We start from the raw sequence: 17,177 nt of genomic DNA, 5'->3' as shown, positions 1-17,177 counted from the left end.
TCCGCAGGCCTGAGGGGAACCCGGCACTCCTCAGCTCCACGAGGCGCCTCCAGACGCCTTCCTTTCTCTGCGCCCCTTTTCTGCCTTCCCGGAAATCCCGCCCTCTTATGTCCCGGGCCGTCTGCAAGGGGGGTGGGGCAGGGCGTTCCAGTCCCCTCAACGTGGGGGCGGGATCCCCTTTTACGCTCTGCAGCGTGGGCGGGGCTATGATGGCAGTGTGGGTGGGGCTGTGGTGACGTGTGGGCGGGGCTATGATGGAAGCATGGGTGGGGCTATGGTGACTGTGGGTGGGGCTATGGTGACCGTGTGGGCGGAGCTATGGTGACAGCATGGGCAGGGCTGTGGTGACAGGGTGGGGTGGGACTCCCTCCCCCCTCCCCCCCTTAGTACAGAGCTTGCTCATAGGCGGGCCCTTTCCACGCCCTTTCCCTGCCCAGTGACCTTCAGGCCCGCTGGTGAAGCGGGTGGAGCCCAGGCCTGTTAAGGAGGCCGTGGCCTCACCATTGTCACTCTTCCCTCCTGAGGACCTTTATCGCCCTGTGTCTCAGGATCGACAGCCTGGAGGGGGGTAAACTAGGTCCTGGGAGCATTTACAATAAAGATGGAGCCCATAGGTTTGCGGGGGTCTTGTGTTTGTTTTTGTGCCAGTACTGGAGCTTGACATCATTTGGCTTTTTTCGACAAGGCTTGGTACTCTACCATTTGGGCCACACTCCCTGTTCAAGTCTCAAGAATATCAAGGAAGGGCTGGGGATATAGCCTAGTGGCAAGAGTGCCTGCCTCGGATACACGAGGCCCTAGGTTCGATTCCCCAGCACCACATATACAGAAAATGGCCAGAAGCGGCGCTGTGGCTCAAGTGGCAGAGTGCTAGCCTTGAGCAAAAAGAAGCCAGGGACAGCGCTCAGGCCCTGAGTCCAAGGCCCAGGACTGGCCAAAAAAAAAAAAAAAAAAAAGAATATCAAGGAAACATAATAAACAAGAGAAGAGAATTGGAATGTTAAAATCATTATTTGGGGAATGGTCTCTACAATGTATTCATTGAACTCAAAGCAGTTCAGAAAAAAATGAAAATTTCCAGCTTTCTTAAGCGCACACCTAGTAAGTCTTCAAGAGTCTTCACAGTCTTCCATCACATGTTTAGTCTGCTGTTCATCTGTATATAAAATAACCAAAGTTAATATGCAATCAGGAATGGGTACATTATTAAGACAAATAATTCAGCCTAGTGAGCATTCAATCCTTTTATCCACTCTACAATACAAGCTGGGCCTGGTGGCTTAGGCCTGCAATCCTAGCTACTCCAGAGGCTGAGAATGGGAGGACAGAGAAGACCAGCCCAGGAACAAAAGTACCCAAGCCCTCATCCCAAACAAAAAAGGCTGGGTCTATGGCACAAGCCTGTCATCGAGGCTAGGTGGGGAGCATAAAAAGAAAGGTCTCAATCCACACCAGTCCCAGAAAAAGTGAAATCACATGAAAAAAAATAACTGAAGCCAAAAATCAAGAGTAAAGTATAATGATAACAATAAGTACATTCTCTAATATTTATTAGACAGTCACCACAAGCTCCATATAAAGTTTACTGGTAAAATCTGATAATAAGAGAATCTCTCTTTACGGAGCTTACAACTCTGAGAAAACATGCTGAGTTTTGAAAGATAACTAGAGGCTTAGAGACAGACATCCCAATTATTACTTTACTTGCTACTACGTTTCTGGGAAGAGGGTAAGAGCTGCAGCACATGCTTTATTTAAGTGAGGTAAGAGCTGGTTGGCACTGGTCTCCTCCGAGAGGGCAAGGTAAAAGCCACACGGAAATGGACAGCTGGCCCTCCCACAGGAGGCAGCCTGTCTTCCTTGATCTGAGCAGTGCTGGGCCGCAGGCCTGCTGCCCCACGCACACCAGTGAGTTCTTGGCTATTAAGCCAGGCACGGAGGCCAGTGGTCAGAATGTGCATCTCGGCCCAGAAACTGAACTGAGCACCGATATTTCAACTGAAACACTACAGGAGATTAAAACCTCCAACCAGCAACTTGGCCTCGGACGCACAAATCCAAAAGCAGAAACGCAAGAAATAGGGGAGAAATAAGGCAACTTGACTCCTCCAACAGTAGGGAACGCAACTCTACAGCAAGGAACACGAATAAAAATGAGGTGGATAACATTTCAAAGGGTTAAAAAATGATCCAAAAATTAAAGAGGACAAGAATAAATGCCTGAATGCATTCCAAGAAAGAGCTCAAAGAAAGAGCTGAATGAAATAAGGAAGACAATATGGGATGTAAAAGAATTCATTAAGGAAATTCTGAGGAAAACAACAATTCTGGTGATGTAAATACAAATAATTCAATTCTTAAAATATCTCCAGTAGACTGGATCAAATTCAAAACAAAAATCTCAAGTTTCAAGAAGTAGATGTGGTGGAATATTCGGATTAACACAAAAATGAAGACGTATGAATGACACGTGTAAGGCATCAGTGCTTTGCTACGATGTGATTATGCGTCGCGGGGCAGAGCACAGCAAGACGGCACCATCAGAACTTTGGAAATGGGCATGTACGTACATGAACCCACGGGACTACGGAGGAGAAGGGAACGGGAAAGGGAAAAAGAGGGCCAGGAGGTGAATAATGGTGAGATTGTTTGCATGTATAAAAACAGAACAAAAGACCTGCTCAACTTGTCTTAGGTAGGAGAGAAAAAGAGAACAAGGGAGGGGGTGGAGCGGGGTACATTGTAAACAGGGTCGCAATGCCCCTCTGTAAACGAGTGTATGCTAACAAAAAACAATAGCCGATGTTTTAATGTACTTCATAATATAAAATCTCAACCAGGATCTCATAAGAACACATGTTCCTGTGCTTGCACTGCTCTTAATGCTCTCACCTGTGACTTACAAATACACTCGACTGTCCTGGTCCACCTGAGATGAGAGTTCTCCTCACACTGAGATGCTCCCGAGTCCCTCCTGCAACGCTTGTTCTCAAGCCTTACCTGCTGTTGCTTGCTCTGGAGGACGGAGCGCCGCACGCTGCTCCTCCAACCAAAGGCTTGCAGTGACATCATACAGTGGATCCTCCAAGAAAGAAGGCCGTTTCAGTCTCCCAATGCCAACAGTCTTGGACATAAAATAGTCTTGCGTGTCGTTAGTAACCTCATCCTTGGAGAGTGGGAGACATTCTATACTCTCTGCTTCCAGGGCCAGAGCTTCTGCCAGGCGACGCCCATCCAGGGCTCTCGTGAGGTAGTAGCCCGCGTGGGCCCCGCCGTGGGCATCAGGCGTGCCTGCGTCTCCTCCCTCGGTGCTCTGGACCTTTGCATCCGAGCCATTTGGCGACTCGGAGAGGGCGGGCTGGGGGGGCCGGGGGGACGCGGCCGGGGCAGCCTTCCCGCCTCTGTCTTCCCTTCCGGAAGGAGGCTTGGCGATGGCTTCTCGTCTGGACGTGCATTCACCCAGAAGACACGTTAACTGCTGCTCGGAGAGAAGCGGCGTGGGATCTAACTGATGAAACAACCCAAAAGTGTTCACAGTCAATTGGCTGAGTAGACGTGCTTACTTCCGGTAAGCTTCCAGCAACATAATTACTGGAGGAGGCTTCTACAATTACCATTACCATTCATGTAAACTAAGGACAACGCAGGCAAGCAGGGAAGCAATCATTCACGGCGCTGGCAAGTGCAGGGAGGATAGGATGCTCAAGAATTCCTAGCAAGTAGCCACCTAAAAGTAGCTTGAGCCGAAACAGAGATGCTTAGAAAAGCACTTTTGATTTTTAACAACCTGGGGAAGGGGGCTTTTCCAGAAAGGGCAGTAATGGCCATGGTGTCCACCCCCCCCCCCACCATCCTGTTACTCCCACGTCTGTCCACAGCCTCCACGGGACAATACTGCTGAGGACAGAGGAGGAAGGGCGAGGGCAGGGGCGTCCCGACAGGGACAGCCGCGTCAGAGCCGGGGGTGGCGGGGAGGGGAGGGGGGCGGGGGGGCAGGCTGAGGCCAGGGGCATTCCTGGAACAGGGCACTTGGGGAGAAGCACTTGGTCCCACACATTCAATTCCACTGGTAAACGTCATCCCAGCTGAATGTTTCAGCCAAGACCTTGTAAGGATTTTAAGCCATGAGTGAGTTCCTCCCAGTGATATTCTGCTTGGGGTTCTTCTTTCCTGTCAGTTGTGGGGCTTGAACTCAGGGCCTGGGCACTATCCCTGAGCCTCTGTGTGCTCAAGGCTTGTGCCCTACACAGCGCCACTTCCAGTTTTTGTGTGGTGAACTGGAGGTAAGAGTCCCATGGGGACTTTTCTGCCCAGGCTGACTTGGAACCCCGATCCTCAGATCTCCCCCTTCTCCCCCCCAGTAGTTAGGGTTACAAAAGTGAGCCACCAGCACCGGGCTCAAGTGATATTCTGAAGACAGACAAAAATGAATCAAGTGAAAACACAGCACCGTGTTCTAAAAGAACCCTACCTAATGGCGTGCTACTTGAGTTGTGATGCCCCCCAAAAGCAGGAGTGTTAAATAGATGGAAAGACACTGGTGGAGGTTTCTCCTCCTCTAACCACAGAGCATCTCCGTGATTTATGTGATGGATGATCTAGGGAGACAGCAATCGTCCTTTGAAAGAGAATTACCGGAGTAAGAAGTGCTCCTAAGAAAGCCTAATCATTACTTTTAATGGCCTTATATTTGTATTTCAGAAAGTAAAATAACGCCCTACTTTGAAACTACATAGTAAGAAACAACTAAACATTCTGCATAGGTAAGGTACTATCAAGAAAAGCTATTGTCGGAGCCAGTATAGCTAAGTATCTATTGTTATGTAATGGTTTAATGCAGCCAATAAAAATAGCACTGAACTAAGTTTTGTGTGTCATGTTTTCCTAATTATATTTAACTTACTTATGTTAAAACTCAGAGACAAGTGCCACTGTAAGTTTGAAAATAGTAAGAAATTGAAATGACTGGATTTTTTTTTCTTAGTCATTACCTAGAACTCACAATTTCATATAAGTCAACCTAAAATTCATGTACATGTCAAAAATAGCAGTTAAATTATATATAAATTCTATGCAAACTCTCACTGTATTTTTGTTGGTAGTGGTGGTACTATATTTTGAACTCATAGCCTTGCCCTTTCTGAATAGGCTCTCTATCACCTCCCCAGTACTTTTTTTTTTTCTTTTTTTGGCCAGTCCTGGGCCTTGGACTCAGGGCCTGAGCACTGTCCCTGGCTTCTTTTTGCTCAAGGCTAGCACTCTACCACTTGAGCCACAGCGCCACTTCTGGCCATTTTCTGTATATGTGGTGCTGAGGAATCGAACCCAGGGCTGCATGTATACGAGGCAAGCACTTTTGCCACTAGGCCATATCCCCAGCCCCCACCCCAGTACTTCTTGCTCTATTTGACACAGGGCCTTGTTTTCTGTCCAGGCTGGCCTGACCAGCAACCCCTCCTATTCATGCTTCCCACATAGCTTGGATGAGAAGGGGGTCTCACAAGTTTTCTGTCTGGACTGGCCTCGAGTCAGGATCCCCCTGTTCTCACCTCTCAAGTAGTTCGGTTTATGGGCATGTGTCACCATGCTTGGCTCAAGTCCTACTTGCAGTCAGTAAACACTTCAGGCATTCAGGAGTGGCGCTACTCTATCCATCATCAAGAGCATGTCCGGCAAACAGCTACATAATCCACTCAACAGAAAACGAAGTCAGACCTTGTACGGCAGGTAGGTACTTGATACACACTCTCAAATTTTGCAATTTTTATAAAATTGCTTAGAATGATTCCCACGGGAATGAGCCTACTAAGTGTCATCCTCACCAAATACCCTCACCGAAGGCTCATGATTATGAAACTGAGGCATTAGAAGAAAACCAAAAGGCCTATGCATCGGAGTAGAAAGATACAGGATCATGGAAGGAGTACCACATCACCGCACGTTCGCTTTTAGTGCTGAACTGGACTAAACTGGGCTCTATCCCAAACGTCCCTGACCGTTCTTGCTCACTGCTTCTGACACTGCTGAGTGAGTTCGTTCTGTAAGCGAGCCTCTCACCACGCAGGCGCTGCTGCCCAGGGAACATCTGTTTAAACACTCACCTCCAAGCCCTCACTTTGCATGCTAGTTCCAATTTCCTCGTCTTTCATAAACAAATTATTCATACTATTCCTGTCCCTCATAAAACTTAGCACAGTGCATCTCAGTCCTCACTTTTCCCAATCCAACTCAATCCAGCTTCTTTCTCTGTATGACAGCCTCCCTTCTCCCACCTTTACTTTCACAGGCCTTCCATAGACCTTCTTTCTTGTCCTGGCCAGTCCACATGCGGTCCACAGCCAAAGAGTAAATGTACAGACTTTCTTTCATCAGGAAAAGAATATCGTTTTCACGTATCTTTGATGGTCTTGCTGGCATCCCAGCTGATGTACTTATTATTCTAGGCTAGAAATTGCTTTATGTATATTACATGTGTTGACTTCTTTAATTTTTGCCATGAATCTAGGATATTAGTATTACCATCAATGCCATTTTGTACAAGAAGAAAATAAGACAGCAAGAAATTAAGTCGCCTGTCCAAGGTCTGTGTCCAGAGTCTGTGTGAGTTACACTGCCTCTCACTGAAATTGAGTTTTCCTTTCACCATTTTCCAAGTGTCTTTTCCTCAACTGAAATCCAGTTTCTCTTTCTCTTAGATTTAAAGAAAAAAATCTTTCCTGCAGAGTATTTCACTTAACTACAGACTTTTTCACTCAGACTAGTGTTGTGTTTTATGAAAACCTGCACAGTGCCATCCCTTTCAGCTCATTAAAAATAAAAATAAAAAAACAACCAACCACAGCCACAGCTTCATTTCCAGGTGCCCACTGTTGACATTTCTCCACCCAGGTAGATGCTGGTTTGGTGTAGCAGCTAAATCTGACAAGGAGGGCAACTCATTATTGCTGGAGATGGAACCCCGCCTGTGGTTTATCTTGCTGTCTGCCCTGCCTCCGTCTGGTGCTAAACATGAGGCTTCTTCAGTCATTAAAAAAAAAATCCTCTGCTAGTTGAGCAACGGTTGTTGACAAGGCCATCCAAATTATGCCTGTAATGTAAACCACCTGAAAGTTCACAGCAGCAGACCGGGAGAGGCAGTCCTGTTCTTTGATCTTATGTCCAGTATTTTTCCCCTCAACAGAGTTTCCAAAGACCAGTCACATAAGCCTACTACTATTATCTCCAGGGGGAAACGGGTGGAGCAACAGAATGTCCCCAACCATTAAGCATGAGACCATGAGACCAGAAATGTGATTCGTTTTCAGTGGCACCTCGCTCGACGCTTCAATAAGCAACGAGGAACCATTCCTGCCTTTGCTGAGCCCCGGCGGGCAACGGGGCCGCAGCTCTCGGCCTCAGCCGCTGCTGGCGGCACCTAGGCGGCCGTTTATTTTAGTCAAGGGTTTTTGACTTTAAGGAAGGGGAACCCTTATCTCAAAAAAAAAAAAAGAAAAGTAGAGGTAGTAGGGATGAGGACTTTTAAAGGCTCCAACGGGTTGTTTCATGGTCATTTCACACGGGACATAAACGTCCCTACGGGCTTTTTGGAGTCTAAAGCTGCAGGCCACCAGGGCACTGAAGTCCTGTGCTCCACTGCGCTTCCTTCCGGGCCCTGTGGCCGCGGGCCCGCCCGTCTGTGCTCCCTTCCCTTGGCAGAACGGCCTTCTCTGCTTATTCGTGGCTTCTTTTTGTCACACCTCAGCTTACCTATGCAGCACGAGCTATGCACTATAGGCGCTACGTCCTTTAACGCAAATAACTTTGAAGGTCACTGCTCAGCTGGTGGACCTCCTGGCAGGTGGCCCAGTGGCCTGGGGTGAGGAGCGTATGGGGTGGGGACGCCACCCACGCCTAGGCCTCTGGGGGCAAGAAGGAAGCATGGGCGGGAACAGACCGCGCGGGGAGTCTGCATACTGCTGAACCATCATTGCTAGGGCCCTGTCCCTTCATAAAGTTCCAAAGCTAGCTGAAGGAGTGCCAAGTGAAGTACTGGTAAACTTCACCCATCTTAAATCTGAGCATTCTCTGAATTAGCTGAGAATATCGTCATTTGGAAGAGCAAGGCAGGAGGATGGAGAGTTTGAGGGCAGCTGGACTACAAACCAAGACCCCTCACTCAAAACAATAAACAAGCAAAATACAGAAAGATTCACTTGGTGGGGAGAAGGATGAAAGCATTTTGGTTGGACTACAAAGCAGATTTACGAATCTGCCCCAATGGGCAATGCAAGCTCAAGAGACTCCTATGACTGATCATGCGTCTTTTAGACTAAGCACCTTTAAAAACACAGGGGGCTGGGCACGGTGGCTCACGCCTGTAATCCTAGCTATTCAAGTGGCTGAGATCTGAGGATTGTGGTTCGAAGCCAGCCTGGGCAGAAAATTCTGTGAGACTCTTATCTCCAATGAACTACTCTAAAGAGCCAGAAGTGGTGCTGTGGCTCAGGTGTAGAGCACTCTCCATGAGCAAAAAAAAAAAAGTTCAGGGACAGAGACCAGGCCCGGAATTCAAGCCCCAGGACCGGGGGGACGACACACAGAGGTAAGATGCCGAGTGTGCATTTTAAAGTCTGCAGCCGTCGTGCAGGATGTATAGCCGTAACGGGCTGGTTCTCCCATCTCTACCTCTCCACCTCGTCTCCTCTCCCTGAGGACACCCACCACATAAAGGCAGGCGCAGGCCCCAGGGGACAGGGAACACCTGCCATACTTTTAACTGAAATAGCCAGAAGGGAAACTGGCCTGTGTTCAACAAGGAAAGCAAGATCCTTGCCGAGAGGGCCGTGGAGGCCTGGGGGCCGGCCACACGTGCGAGCGGGCGGGCGAGCCGGTGCCAGTCGCGGCTGGGAGGGCGGGGGGGGGGGGGGACCACCCCTGGGCCGCAGTGGGGGGAGGCTGTAGGTCCAGCAGCACGCGCCAGGGGGGACCATGACTGCAGAAGCAGACGGCGCCACCCGGGCCCGGCCATGCGCGGGGGGTGCCAGGCTGGCATGGCGCCTCGGGAATGGAGGGGGCCGGATGCCCACAGAAGAGGCAGTGGAGCAGGAGGTGGCATTCCCCGTGTCGCCGTTTTGTGGGACCACCGGCCTCTGGGGATGGCTGGCAGCGGCGGCCGTCTGTACGCACAGACGGACAGACGGAGAGTCCACTTGGACGGGACCCCCTCTGTGCTTAGCCGGGGGCCACAATGGCCCTTTTGTCACGCGTCTGCCAGCGCCTCTGCTGCCACCAGGCTGAGGTTCCAGCCCGCAGCAGCAGCAGCAGGAGTCTGGCAGACCCCCATCATCCCAGAAAAACGAACCTGGCTGGGAGACAAGGGGCCCACGTCTGCCTGGAGACCAGGAGCGCGCGCCAGGGCGGCCGGCCAGCTCCACGGAGAGGCGCCGGCGCGCGCGGAGGCCTCCACGGGCGGGCGGGCACAGCGGGGCGGGCAGGCGGGAGGGGAGCTGCAGCCCGCGGGGGGCCCGCGCCCTGGGCGCTCTCGGGATCAGTTTGGGCGCGTGTGGCCCCCTTGCGCTGAGGAGCCCATGTCTGTGGAGTAGCATCCGGGTGCCGCTGCGGACGGTGGGGCGGGGGCTGTCAGGAAGAGGACCTCATCTACACACAGCAGGGCGCCCACCTGCGTCAGGTGAGGAGCAGGCGGCCGCCGGTGCCAAAACCAAGTGGACGCGGCACAGCCTCGAGCGCCTGGCCGGCGCGTGGGAGGAGGTCTTGGGGCAGCACCGCAAGTACTTCTGAGGTCTGCAGACATGGCCTCAGCCATCCTCAGAGCACGAGGGGCGGCGCCATGGAGCGGAGGTGACCGGGACGTCCGGGCTGTCGCTCACAGACACGCTGCCCCCCGCCCCGGCCTTCTCCCCTCCCCGAGGCCTCCCCGGAGCGCTCCCTCCTCAGGAAGTACACCCCCACCATGAACCACTGCTCTCCATCAAAACCTCCCACCCAGCACGGCCTCCTCGGCACTCCCCCAGGCCCCTCTGAATCACAATGACGTAACGGGGGGGGGGGGTCAAAGTGGAGTCACCCAGATGGCGGCAGAGATGGGGATGGCAGGCCACAGGCCACAGTGGGCGGGGGGTCACCCCCCTAGCTCCACCCGCCATCAGTACTGTCAAATCGCATCAGATCGGGCTTTCCTGCCGGGGGTCTTTCTCCACATCGGATGCGTCGAGGAGGAGAACGTGTTCTGTCCACCAGTGAGTGGCCTGTAGCATTTCCCAGGGTTGAGCAAGTGCTCCTGAGGCTTTGTCCTGTCTAGACATGTATCTGAAACATCTCATTACCCCATACATTGTGCACAGCGCACAAAGCCCGACATAAACACGAAGCTCCCTATTAATACTGTTGCTCAATGAACTGTCCTCTTTCATTTGCCAATCTCAATGTGAAATCACACTACGGCCAAGAATAAGAATAATGTACTGCAAACAACAGGTTCCAAAATTATGCTACGATATAAACTATGGACGTTAAATCCTCTACATACTAAACCAAAAAAGTATTTAGTCAATTGGATATAAATCAGAAGGATCTAAATAACTCGGTGTGTATACTCTCTCATAAGTGATGCACTTTCCACTTCCCTTCCTGTCATGAAGGCTTACCCTGGGCAAGTGTCCAGAAAACCCCCATCAGTAGTCAGATGCGCCGGGGTTAGGTCAGGTCAGGGCCTGGACGGGCAGGGTTGACAGCCCTTGACTAACTACCACGGACCAAGATCGCTGACGTACGTTATTCCATTTAACTCACCCACCTAATGGATGCAGGGAAGCGGGAATCATCCCCCACGCTGAAAGGATAAGACAACGGAAGGGCCAGAACGGAGGAAAACGGAGCCAGAACACGATACAAAGCCAGGCCTTTTCGTTTCCAACTCGTTTCTCAGGGGGAGGAGCCTGGAGCCACACGGGACCATGACGGGGGCTCCCCCGCTGCTTCACGGTGGGCGCCTGCTTTGCCTCATGAACCTGAGGAAGATGTGTGAACAAGAGGCTATTCCCAGTGGTTATGGTCACTCTCGGGTCCCCTAACTGGAGCTCCGGTTTCCACCACCACCACACTCTCTACCTCGGCACCGTGTGCACGGGCTGGCTCAGTGCACACACACAGAGAAGCTTCATCGGCTGCAAGATGGCTTCTTCGTGACCCTCCATCTCCATAAACTCTGGTCTTCATCTATTCCCTCACTGGCCAGTTGTCCGAGGAGCTGGCAGCTTAACTCCAACCAAACAATGCCTTTCTCTCCTGAAGAATCCTTAACCATGGGGAATTCTGGATTCCAGTGACAGCCAACACACAACATGGCTGAAGAGACAGGGATTTCGGGTACTCTCCACGTTACCCTCTACATGCAATGCCTCACCCCACTTCAGGGAACAGGTAATGCAAACAAGGATGCTCCCCTAAATTTTGCAGGAAAAAAAAATGCTTCTGATTTAGAAAAACACCAAGGAAAATTTAAAAAGAAAACAAAAACAGAATTATGGGTCTCTCACTGTGCTATTCACTGCAAGTCTGACACAGAGGTTTCATTTGGTCTGCTGGAAATAGAACTGAATATGATTCATTCTTGATTGTGGTGAAGTTTAATTATGGAAATCCACTTGTGTATTTATACATAAAGCCTCACAAACATGACAGAAAACCTTTTCTTTCCATAAGCAATTATAGGGAAAAGGCTTCTCAAAAAGTTCCTTATTAGTAGATACTCACATAAATAAAAAGAGTGCCCCCACTTTTCATGTGCACATTTTCTGGTCATGTTGCCTTAGTTTTCTCCTTTGCTTTCCAATGACAGGCCAAGAGCAGCTCCGGCCTCTGCCCTAGACGGAGTGCTAGGATGCTCCCTCAGGAGAGCGAGAGACGGGCGCAGAGACAGACAGCTCCCAGGACGCTGACGATGGGGGGTGTTGGGAAGACAAAGTGACTATGGTGAAAGACTTGGCAGAAGAAACAGACACAGGGCTTCGCATGTTCACACTTTCTGAATGCATAATAAGGAAAATATCTCTGGAAGTCAAACAACATAATGACCGGCCTTGTTTCCTTTTAAATGTCAAATTAATGGTTTTACTTCAAGTATATGTGGAATAAAATACAATTTCTCCCCAAATCAGGTAATAAAAATTAACTTACAGGTGAAAGCAGAAATCCAAATTGTAAATGGAAGCACAGAGAAGGAGATTTAGATGGTGCTTTCATTTGCTGATGAAACCTCCCCTAGGATTAGTTTTATTGTCCAAAGTCATGCTAAGCTAATTGGCCAATTTAACCAGTCTATTACAATCAATTACAAAAATGCATTGTTGAGTTGAATTCACCAGTTAATTAGTTAAGCCAGGGGAGCTTCTCATGACCAACCTGTTAAAACTAATTTTACAGCCAGGCACCAATGGCTCACACTTGCAATCCTAGCTACTTGGGAGGCTTTGGTCTGAGGACCGCAGTTGGAAGCTATCCCAGGCAGAAAAGTCTGTGAGACTCTTACCTTCAACTAATCACAGTAAAAGCAGACATAGAGATGTGGCTCAAGTGGCAGAGTACTGGCCTTGAGCAAAAGGAGCTCAGGGACAGCACCCAGGCCCAGAGTTCAAGCCCTAGGACCAGCAAATAATAATAATAATAAAAAGTTCACAGTTATAAATTGCCACAAGTCTATAATCCACAGTGTAGTGACTGTGGATTAAATCTAGCACTATGTAACTGGAGATTCTTAGAGTTAATTTCATAAACTTAGGAATTTGAAGATCTGAAATATTGTTTCAAAACTCAGGCTATCATGTGTTATCATTCCAACTTATCTCAACACTCATTTTATATTTACATCCTAAATACTAAAACACAGATGTTGACTGCGTCATCTTTATGTAAATTGAAACACTAGATGGTTGCCAGATAAGAGTAGAGAACAGGTAAATAATAATAATAATAATAATAATAATAATAATGATAATAATGTGTGTGTGTATCTGCTGGTACTGGAGCTTGAACTCAGGAGCTCGCATTCTCAGTTGTTTTCTACCAATCAAGACTAGCACCCTACTACTTAAACCACAGCTCAACATCGGGCTTTTTGGTGGCTTACTGGAGATAAATATCTCACAGACTTCCTGCCCAGGCTGCCTTCAAACCACAATTCTTACATCTCAACCTCTGGAGTAGCTAGGATTGCAGGCGTGAGCTACTGATGCCTGGTTTGATAAACCTTTGAATCACATTTTCCTGATCCATTCGTCTACTGAGGGGCATCTAGGTTGGTTCCATGTTTTAGCTATGACAAATTGTGCTGCGATGAACATTGTTGTGCTGGTGGCTTTAGTGTGATCTTGTTTGTGGTCTTTTGGATAGATACCCAAAAGTGGGGCTGCTGGGTCATAGGGGAGCTCTATATTTAGCCTTCTGAGGAATCTCCATACCGTTGCCAGAGTGGCTGAACCAGTTTACATTCCCACCAACAATGAAGTAGGGCTCCCTTTTGGCCACATCCCCTCCAACAATTGTTGTTGTTAGTTTTCTTTTTTTTTTTTTTTTTTTTTTTTTGGCCAGTCCTGGGCCTTGGACTCCGGGCCTGAGCACTGTCCCTGGCTTCTTCCCGCTCAAGGCTAGGACTCCGCCACTTGAGCCACAGCGCCGCTTCTGGCCGTTTTCTGTATATATGGTGCTGGGGAATCGAACCTAGGGCCTCGTGTATCCGAGGCAGGCACTCTTGCCACTAGGCTATATCCCCAGCCCCTTGTTAGTTTTCTTGATAAAGAACATTCTTACTGGGGTGAGATGGAATCTCAATGTTGTTTTGATTTGCATTTCTTTTATGGCCAGTGATGTAGAGCACTTTTTCATATGTCTCTTGGCCATTCTCATTTCCTCATCAGAGAAGTCTCTTTTTTTTTAAGTCTTTAGCCCACTTGATGAGGGAGCTATTGGTTCTTTGCGGGTTTGTTTTGGCAGAATGTAATTTTTTTAGTTCTGCATATATTTTAGATATGAGGCCTTTGTCCGTTGTATGGCCGGTAAAGATCTTCTCCCAATCTGGGGGCTTTCTGTTTATCTTGTGAGCTATGTCCTTTGCCCTGCAGAAGCTCTGCAGTTTGTGGTACATATACACAATGGAATTTTATGCCTCTATCAGAAAGAATGACATTGCCCCATTTGTAAGGAAATGGAAGGACTTGGAAAAAATTATACTAAGTGAAGTGAGCCAGACCCAAGGAAACATGGACTCTATGGTCTCCCTTATAGGGAATAATTAGCACAGGTTTAGGCTAATCATAGCAGAGGATCACAAGAGCCCAATAGCTATGCCCTTATGAACACATAAGATGATGCTAAGTGAAATGAACTCCATGTTATGGAAACGATTGTTATATTACTGTTGTAATTACTTTCAATGTGCTATGTGTAACTGTAGCTTCTATTATTGATGATCTTCTTGTATCCCCTTCCTGTGGTTGTACCTACACTATCTCTGTATCTTATCTGAGTATATTGGAAACCATGTATACAGGTATTAGAACTAGGAAATAGAAAGGGAATACCAAAATCGAGAGACACAGGGTAAAAAAAGACAAACAACTACAAAAGCAATACTTGCGAAAACTGTTTGGTGTAAATGAACTGAACAACTCATGGGGGGAAAGGGAAAGGGGGAGGGGGAGGGGGAATGAAGGAGGAGGTAACAAACAGTACAAGAAATGTATCCAATGCCTAACGTATGAAACTGTAACTCCTCTGTACCACAGTTTGATAATAAAAATTTTAAAAATAAAAAAAGGAAAAACCTTTGAACAGCAGAATAAACCAATAACATCCCTAAAGGATCGGAAGCCTTCAAAACTCCCAAATTTGCCAAGTCAGACAGATCCTTTACACGGGCCCCTGCCTTCCCCTGTATCCTCCGACAAGCCACCGCCGTCCCGTTCCTATCCCAAGCTCCTCTCCACAGCGCGTCCCTCCACCCTCTGCCCAGCCGACACCCCCTTCCCTCCTGCGCTCAAGGCCATTGCTTCCGCAGCTCCCCCACTCTGGCTCACATCAGCACCTCTCCATCCTCAGTCACCATGCCACTGATGCCATGCTCATTATGATGAACCCCTCTCTCTCCAGTGCAGGCAGGATCTCCGGTCCACGGCCCCGCCCCGGGGCCCTTCCGTACTTGCAAAGCCGCCCTGCCTGCCCTGAGGCTCAGCGGCAGGTGGCAGGGCCTCTCGCCCTCCTCTCCGCTCCTTGCCTTCCCCCGACGTCCTACCTCTGCCTCTTGCTTATCTTCCACGCCCTCCTTGGCTGGCTGGTCCAGCCTGTCTACCTGTAGAAAACCTCGGGGCTCTCTCCTGGGCCCCCTCCTCTGTTTATTTGCCCTTCCTGTCTGGGTTTCCTGCGTCTGTAGGCCATGACTCCGTGGAGGGGAGGGAGGGCGCCATTCCGAACGCCCAGCCACCCAGAGCATCACCACACAGCACCGGGCAAGCGCAGGCCCCGCGTGAGGCTCCACAGTCTTGGAGACAAAATGGTGACGGGACTGGGAAAGATGCAGTGAAGCTGTTCGGATGCGTCTGTTAGGTACATCAAGTCAAAGGAAACTGATTAAAGGATCTGCTCATTTGCTAATAGGAAAAAAGCATTTTTCAGATACATAAATGTGCAGCAAGGATTAAGGCAGGTGTGTTGAGCTGCTGCAGTGAAGAGAGGAAATGTCCAGCAATCTCTGCCTCCGTCCTTCCTTTTCCCTAGTCTCGTAAACACACACGAGTCTCTTTTCCAATACCCTCATTAGGAAATTCTTGACCATGCATCCACAGGCTTAAGACCTGATCTGTCTTCAGATATGACCACCTATTACAATAACATACATCAGGCCCCAGTTTGCTAATCTGGGGTTTTAAAAATCAAATAACCATCTGGTGCCGGTGGCTCACGCCTGTAATCCTAGCTACTGAGACGAGGATCACGATTCGAAGCCCAAGCATCAAAGTCCATGAGACTCTTATTTCCAATAAACTATTCAAAAAAAAAACCCCAAAAACCAGAAGTGATGCTGTGGCTCAAGTGGTAGAGCACAAGCCTGAGCACAAAGAGAGTCAGGGATAGAACCCAGAACGGGCAAACATAAAAATAAAAATGAAATAGCCAAAGCTTAGAGCCTATCTACCTCAGTCAGGAGGATCCATCATCAAGAGCCCTTTCCGCTCTTCACGTGCTCTTCACGTGCTCTTCACTTGCTCTTCACGTGCTCGTCACGTGCTCTTCACTTGCTGCCTACTGTGGTGGCAGCAGCTATGGCTTCCGCTCCGTTGCTCCGGGCTCCTGACGCCCAGAGCGCCACCAGGAGCCCATTCCAACAGAAGCAGCCGCACCACCAGCGACTGCACCATGGGTATTTTACCCGAAAGACGCCAGGGCCTCTATCACCTGATTCTCCACCAGGACTTTCTCAAGAAATACAGAAATACATAATCCTCCATGTCCAAAATATGTCCCCTCAAAAGGGAATCTCCTCCTCAAGTGTTTCTACTTCTTATTCCTACAGGATGGAAAGGAATTCGGAGTGTATTATTGGGACTAGGGTACAAGTTTTGCCAGCTGATCAAAGAAACAATTAGAATCCATGGCATCTATTCATGCTGATATATTAAATCCAGAGCCTCTGACTAAGGGTTCCCACCACAACGAGTTCAATCCATCTAAACCAATGCTTTTCTTTACTTGGCCTAGAACCTTCAAAATCCATTCTGATACATGTTTCCTGTTTTTAATTGGCAAGCTTTTGCAACTACTTTTTTTTTTTAATCTCCCCCTGGCTTTGACTTTGTCCTTGGTATTTGGAAGCTGAGCTCCAAGTTTGGTTATAGCTCTGGGAATGGGAAGCAAACGGCACAGAAGAACTGACTTGCCTTAGTGAGGAAGGAAAAGTCCATCAAGACAGGACCAGGCTCGTCAAAGAAGGAGCACGGGGCTTCTTCCCTCGGCACGGTGGCTTGAAGGACTCGAGATTCAAGGCTCACTGCTCACCGAGGCCCACCATATCCCCTGTTCCATCCACAAGTACCCAAACCTTTTACCATAGCGGAGCTGACTGTGAGTTGAACTGACTCACACCACAATTTGACAACCTGAGTGACAATATGTTTTTTAGCCTTTTCGAT

The 17,177-nt window shown here is 48.9% G+C and overlaps 1 protein-coding gene across 1 annotated transcript in view; it reads right to left on the bottom strand.

Moving 5' to 3' along the window:
* Positions 1-960: 960 nt before the first annotated feature.
* Positions 961-17,177, bottom strand: part of Fsip1 (fibrous sheath interacting protein 1) — a 79,942-nt gene continuing 63,725 nt past the window's right edge. Inside the window, exons 11-12 of the mRNA XM_048332601.1 lie at positions 3,001-3,508; positions 961-1,156 (exon numbers count right to left, since the gene is read on the bottom strand). Coding sequence (XP_048188558.1) covers positions 1,110-1,156; positions 3,001-3,508 — 555 coding nt within the window. The 3' untranslated portion in view covers positions 961-1,109. The remainder of the gene's footprint in view (positions 1,157-3,000; positions 3,509-17,177) is intronic.

Source organism: Perognathus longimembris, chromosome 23 (genome assembly GCF_023159225.1).
Source record: "Perognathus longimembris pacificus isolate PPM17 chromosome 23, ASM2315922v1, whole genome shotgun sequence".
Classification (NCBI taxonomy): domain Eukaryota; kingdom Metazoa; phylum Chordata; class Mammalia; order Rodentia; family Heteromyidae; genus Perognathus; species Perognathus longimembris.
The sequence above is the reverse complement of the archived record's forward strand: the minus strand, read 5'-3'. Positions and strand labels throughout refer to the sequence as shown.